The sequence below is a fragment of the Lactuca virosa genome, chromosome 8, assembly GCF_052849685.1.
Source record: "Lactuca virosa cultivar CGN04683 chromosome 8, Lactuca_virosa_CGN04683_v6, whole genome shotgun sequence".
NCBI classification, from domain to species: Eukaryota; Viridiplantae; Streptophyta; class Magnoliopsida; order Asterales; family Asteraceae; genus Lactuca; species Lactuca virosa.
The window spans coordinates 383,396,346-383,403,056 of NC_136433.1; the positions used below are offsets into that span (position 1 = coordinate 383,396,346).

Sequence of the window (6,711 nt, forward strand, 5' to 3'; positions counted from 1 at the left end):
ATGATTTCTTATTGATTTGATATAAACTACCGATAGACTTTATGGATGCTTCATATCAAAATTGAAAATAATAAAAAAGAATTCAAATTGTGTTGCTTGATTACAAGGATTAAAATATAAATCAAGGATTAAAATATGACTAAATTTAAATATGAAATCACATAAAATTACAAGTGTAATTTTTATATTGAATGTAAATTATAGAAAAATAACACTTGTCAAAATACATAAGAATATGACATTTGTCAAAAACGGTTTTCATTTATTAGAATAAATTAATGGAGACACACATAAAGTAAGGATGCTTACTTTTATCCTATTTCTTGATTCAAGGATGATATACAAAACTATAAGGTTTGATATTAAAATCAATTTGAGGACATTTATAGGTTTGTGGATTTCCTGGTTCATGATTATGTTATGGGCTCGTGATTATAGGATGTTTATGGGTTTATCATTTATATGTTTCCTAGTATGAAACAAGTATTGGTTTGGGTTTATGAGTTTGTTTAAAGATTTGTTTCCAAATTCAAGCATATCTTCTAGATTAAAATAAATTTCGAGTTAGATCTATGTTTATGAGGATCTTGTTTTGGTGAGTGGTGATCAAGACGGAGATAGTGGTGTCAATATAGAACGATGTGATGGGTGTAAGTGGTGTTTTTTTTAGAGAGGATAAGACCAACATATATATTTAATATGTTTTTGTATTAGATTAATAATAAACAAATAAACAAATAAAAAAAATAAAAATAAAAATAAAAATAAAAGGTAATACATATGTCAAGGACGAAAAAACAACAAAGGTATTATAAACATGGTTAGAGTTTATAAAAAAAAAAAAAGTAACGATTTCATAATTTACTAGTATATAATGTATTGTCCAACTCCTCGTGCCTTTAGCGGCCATGACCTGGGCCAAACTAAGTCAAGAAACGCGTCCGGTCGTGCACCCGGACTTTCATCGACAGAGCCGCACCTGAGGGCTGAGGCGGGAACTTTAGCCCGGGCCCACTGCTCTGACAGCGTACTACCCTTTTTCTACGATAGAGCAACGCACCACTCGGATTTCACGGTATTTTCCTTCCGATTTCACAGAGCGAGGATTGCGCAGACTGCCGAGGGTTTTTTTTATTGGCGATGGTGGTACCATCGACTTCTTCAGCTTTTGAGTCATCTTCGTCTTCTTCGTCTTCGTCTATGGAGAATTTCAGTAATCTTCCTATCATGTCGCTCCGGAGCAAAATTGTCGAGAAGATAATGGAGAATCGCGTCACTCTGATCGTCGGTGAAACCGGCTGCGGTAAAATTACTTCAACTGTTGTGTAGTTTCTTGATGCTGCTTTTTTAATCATCTAAAGTTGTTGGATAAAAGATACCAGCGAGTCAGTGACTCACTGGACTGTAGAAAAGACTTTAGCTTGACCTTTAATATCGAGCATAACCTACTACTCGTCAACTTAAGTTAATCGTATGAGGTTTTACTCAAACTTTTTGAGTTCAACAACTACGCGAGGGTTTACAATGCACGTCTAAATAGAGGTGCAAAGGGGTTAAAAATCTAAGAATAAACACATCTGCAATTGAGCACTAATTTTCGTCTGAAGCCTAGTTTGCTGTGATACTTTGATATGTATTTTGTAATTTTATTTATACCGGTTACCTTGCATTTTGATAACGAAGGGAAGAGCTCGCAAGTTCCTCAGTTTTTACTAGAAGCAAATATTGAGCCGATAATATGTACACAACCAAGGAGATTCGCTGTGGTGGCAGTTGCTAAAATGGTGGCCAAAGCTCGAAATTGTACAACAGGGGGTGAGGTTGGATATCACATTGGTCATTCCAAGGTTATCTCTTCAAGGTACTCACATTATATTTTCATATTTTCAAACGTCTTTCTCTTACTCTAAATTTTTAATTCTGATCTTGCAGCTCTAAGATCATCTTTAAAACTGCTGGAGTTTTGTTGGAGGAAATGCGAGAAAAAGGCATGAATGCTTTGAAGTATAAGGTTATTATTCTTGATGAAGTTCATGAACGTTCTGTTGAATCGGATCTTGTTCTCGTATGTGTAAAACAGTTTCTGATAAAGAATAGCGCGTTAAGGTCAGCTTTTTTTTTTGTGGGCTTAAAAGTTTTAACTAGTTTATATGAGGTGGTGATCTATTGTAGCATTTTCCAGGGTTGTATTGATGTCTGCTACTGCTGATATTTCAAGATACAAGGATTACTTTAAAGATCTTGGGAGAGGTGAAAGGGTTGAAGTTTTAGGTATCCCGAGTTCCAGCCAGCATACCCTGTATCAACGTAGAGTTTCATATCTTGAGCAGGTTGTTTGATTATTCTGAATCAAGTTTTTGTTTTGGGCATGTATAATTGGTGTTTCATCTTTTTATTATGATTAAACAGGTGGTTGAACTTTTGGAAATGGATTCAGAAACACCTCTGTCATTAAAATACTGTTCAGGATCAAGCCCATCATGTGAAGCAACCATGAACGAAGAGGTGCACAAGCTTATACACAATCTAGTGTTACATATTCACAAAACAGAATCAGACATGGAGAAAAGCATTCTGATATTCCTTCCAACTTACTACGCCTTAGAACAGCAATGGCTTTCTTTGAGTCGTTTCAGCAGTGCTTTCAAAATCCACATCTTACATAGCAGCATTGACACAGAGCAAGCTCTTAATGCAATGAGAATCTGGAAATCTCATCGCAAGGTTATATTAGCAACAAACATTGCAGAATCTTCTGTAACAATTCCAAAAGTTGCATATGTCATTGATTCTTGTAGATCATTGCAAGTCTACTGGGATGCAAATAGAAAAACCGAATCCTCAGAGATCGTTTGGGTATCTGAATCTCAGGTAATTAGGGTTTCACAATTCACAATTCACAATTCACAATTCACACTTTCACTTAATCTTTGTTTTTGGAAATGACATGATTACCCTTTTGTATAGGCTGAGCAGCGTAGGGGAAGAACAGGGCGGACTTGTGATGGTGAAGTTTATCGACTTGTGACAGAACCATTTTTTGGGCAGCTAGAGAAATATGAGACTCCAGCTATATTGAAGTTATCATTGAGACAACAAGTGCTTCTTACAGCTTGTGCTGAATCAAGAACCATAAATGATCCAAAAGGTATAATTATAAACTGATTTTTCTAAATACTATATATAAATACTATTTTCATATCTAATTTTTTTTTTTAAAAGTGTTGTTGCAAAAAGTTATGGATCCACCAAAACCGGGAGTTGTTGAAGATGCATTAGATTTGCTTGTTCACATTCGTGCTTTAGAGACAACATCTCCCAGAGGGCGATATGAGCCAACTTTCTATGGGAGATTGCTTTCCAGTTTTTCATTATCTTTTGATGCTTCCATGCTTATACTCATATTTGGAGAAGCTGGAATGTTACATGAAGGGATTATAATGGGTATCCTTATGGATACTCAGCCTTTACCAATCATTCGCCCCTTTGGACAAGAAGCATTGGTATGAATATGAATATGAATATGATTAACACTTATTCGTTTCAGCTTCTAATCTTTCCAGATTATTGATGTAAATTTACTTATGATTTTTACATTTACAGTTTTCTAAGTTCACTGATGATTACTATAATCAAAATGGTAAAATCACTGGTTTGATGGGTAGGAAGGAAGTCATATACATGGCAAACTTTTGTGCTTTCCACTTCTGGCAACGTACTTTTAAGGTACATAATCACATGATTAATTACTCTTTTTATCAGTTTTATATCTTAAATGGTTTAAATAATGACATTTATTTGTATTTTTTACCACATTGAAGGATAACTTTCGACTTGAGCGTTTGAAAAACATATTAAAGTTTAAAGAGACAACAGACATCCAAATTCCTCCCTTGAAGATAGAAGAAGAATGGTGTTTATTCCACAATCTTGTCCAGTCATCACTTCAGCATGTTGCAAATATATGTATGATTCTTGAGATGTCAATTCAAGTCCTTTTTTTTATTATATAAAAGTCTTTGTTAATTTTGATTAATTTTTTTATTTTCAGATGAGAGTGTTCTTAATTCTATACATAGATTTCGTCCCAAGTTTCTAGCAACTTCCAGTGGTCTACCACCTTACACACCCTATGAACATAAGCATACATGTCTTCTCACAGCTGAATACAATGAAGATTCCGATACATTTCCCATAGAAGATGACATCAGCACTACTATTCATGAACCTAAAAAATGCATAGCTCTACCTTTTGTGGATGCACATGGATTCAACAAGAAAGGTGTCTCTTTCACATTGGCTAACTCAATCAAACAGGTATTTTTACTAACTTTACATGTGTTTCTGTTGTTATATTCATAAAATGATAAAAATTTATAGTTTTATTTATGTTTGTCATGTCATGTAGATAAGGTCCCGATATCTGGAGGACATATCTGACAACCAAGAGATTTCCAATTCTTACAGTGGTTCAGAAGTTTCTCAATGTAGATTTTTTCTCAATGGGACATGTAACAAAGGAAGCCTTTGTTTATATGCCCATTCATTAGAAGCTAAAAAACCAGTTTGTAAATTCTTCCTATCATTACAGGTAAACTCGTATCAGATATTAAAGTAAATTACGTTTGATATTTGATATTAACTGTTGATGAATATGAATCTACAGGGATGTAGAAATGGAAATACGTGTTATTTCTCTCATACTTCAGAGCAACCACGTTCTTTACAAAATGAGCAAGGATTATGTGTGTCAGAAGATGTATCTGCTGATGCTTCTATGCTTTTGAGTTTATTTCCAACTCCAGATGAAGGATGTGTTCTTTTATTTGATGATTTTGATATTCAATTCTCTGCAAATTTTGCTCAGTTTTACAACGCGTCATCTATATTATGCACAACTTCTGCAGTTGAAACTTCAGTTGATCCATATCTGAAAGATATAAGAATACATTGGGGACTCTCTCATCCACATGAAACCATTATTCCTAAATCTTCCAAAAACATGATCCCATGGAAACAAGTCAAATGCATGGTTTGGATTCCTAAATTTGGTAATGATGTAGAGAATATGGAAGAACAGAAAAGTCTTGTGAAAACTTTCTTTGATCATCTTTCCATTCGTATGTTGGGTGATGCTTTGCATCATGTCCATGTCATCCTTGTTATGAACAACCTTCGATTCACTCAACTACAGGTACATATTATTACTATTATCAAACAAGTGACTTTTTAAAGATTAAACATAACTTTTTATGTATTTGTTTCAGGTTGAACATGTTGGAAGGGAGAGTTTCTTTTACCTTAGAGAATCGTTTGGGTTTGATGAATACAGCTTTGGAAAGCTGTGTGATGGTGTGACTACTAAAAAGCCAATGTTGACATCCAAGGCAGTTGTGTATGCATTCGATTTGTGTCCTCCTAATGATATTCAGTTTGGTGATTTTGCATCACTTCTTCACAAGCAGCTACATAACTTAAGTTAGGAAATGGTATATTGCTAATGCTTGGTTTTTAGAAATAGTAATTATAATGGGATGTGTGTTTATGGTTGTTTACTTTGCACTAGTTTTTTTTTTTTTTTCCACTGGGAGCTAAATTTATAACTACGTTCTATTCTATTAGCGAAGCGATCATTTCGGATTGTCTTATGTTGATCTCATCCGTAATTTAAATGGTGTAAACATGTAATCTTCTAAAGTTTTTTTTAGATAGATTTCACCCCAAAATGATGTAAAGTTGAAGAAGATTAGTAAAATATGCGTTAGATATGAGAATTACTCGGAGCACATTTAGCAATCTGTTTATTAAATTTTGCAACACACTTGCCGATTTCTAGCCCATTTACCGATTTTTACGTTGGGTGAAATGTATTTTTTTTTGCCCAAATATGGGAGAAAGCCTAATGGAATTGAGAGATTATGATTTTTGTTTTGTTTTGTTATTTTTTTTATTATTATTAATCATTATTATTATATAGTTTAACCTAAGGAGGAAAAAAAACCGAAAAAATGAACTGTAATCAGAACCAAACTGGTCATTCCGTTCAGTTTTAGGTTCCAATAATTTCCAATTTTTGGTTTTTGGTTGTTCTCTCTCTCTCTCTCTTTCTTTCTTCGGTTTTGGAACTGTTTTTGAATTTTTTTTTTCTCACAGTATTTTTTTTTTTATAATTTTTGTCTAACTTTGAACGGTCATAACTCTTGCATTTGTTAAGAAAATGGCTGAGTTACATAGCTCTAAAAAAAGGGTTGTTATTTTTTTCTTAGTATTGTTTATAAGAATAAAAATTGTACTCTTATCAACCATATTTGGAAGCTTAACATATAACAATATAACCGTATTTTTATCGTTTTATCTCAAAATAACCATGGACTCTGTAAATAATGTGTAAATATTCGGGAGATAACTTTTTCTAACAAAAAAGCTCAACAATATTTGAAAATTCAAAAAGCTCAACAATATTTGAAAATTCACAAAGCTCGCGAATTTGCAAAATTTCAAAAATAAAACATAAATTTTTTGATTATATTCACAAGAATAAAAATAATCGGTTATGTCGAGAAAAACCACAAATTCGTTAATATGTCAACATAGTAATGTGCAGGAAAAGTTTTCAAATTTGGTAATTGAACTTTTTTTTAACAGAGCTGGTCAAAATAAAAATTTGTTTTAAAACTGCTTATATATGCATACACTACTCTATTTTTAAAT

The 6,711-nt window shown here is 33.2% G+C and overlaps 1 protein-coding gene across 1 annotated transcript; it reads left to right on the forward strand.

The window, feature by feature from the left end:
• The first annotated feature begins 890 nt into the window (after positions 1-890).
• On the forward strand, positions 891-5,648 carry LOC145131825 (zinc finger (CCCH type) helicase family protein). Its single transcript, XM_079066472.1, has 13 exons — positions 891-1,303; positions 1,684-1,861; positions 1,933-2,106; positions 2,183-2,330; positions 2,410-2,871; positions 2,968-3,148; positions 3,223-3,503; positions 3,604-3,726; positions 3,822-3,966; positions 4,052-4,317; positions 4,409-4,591; positions 4,667-5,194; positions 5,268-5,648. The coding sequence occupies exons 1-13, from the start codon at positions 1,141-1,143 to the stop codon at positions 5,481-5,483; spliced, it is 3,048 nt and encodes a 1,015-aa protein (XP_078922598.1). The 5' UTR covers positions 891-1,140; the 3' UTR covers positions 5,484-5,648.
• The last annotated feature ends 1,063 nt before the right edge of the window (positions 5,649-6,711 follow it).

Bases quoted from the DNA above. Each gene is read 5' to 3' on its own strand.
- LOC145131825 (XM_079066472.1), top strand. From the start codon at position 1,141: ATGGTGGTACCATCGACTTCTTCAGCTTTTGAGTCATCTTCGTCTTCT. The intron at 2,872-2,967 runs GTAATTAGGGTT...CCTTTTGTATAG, and splicing joins TTTGGGTATCTGAATCTCAG to GCTGAGCAGCGTAGGGGAAG. The intron at 3,727-3,821 runs GTACATAATCAC...ACCACATTGAAG, and splicing joins TCTGGCAACGTACTTTTAAG to GATAACTTTCGACTTGAGCG.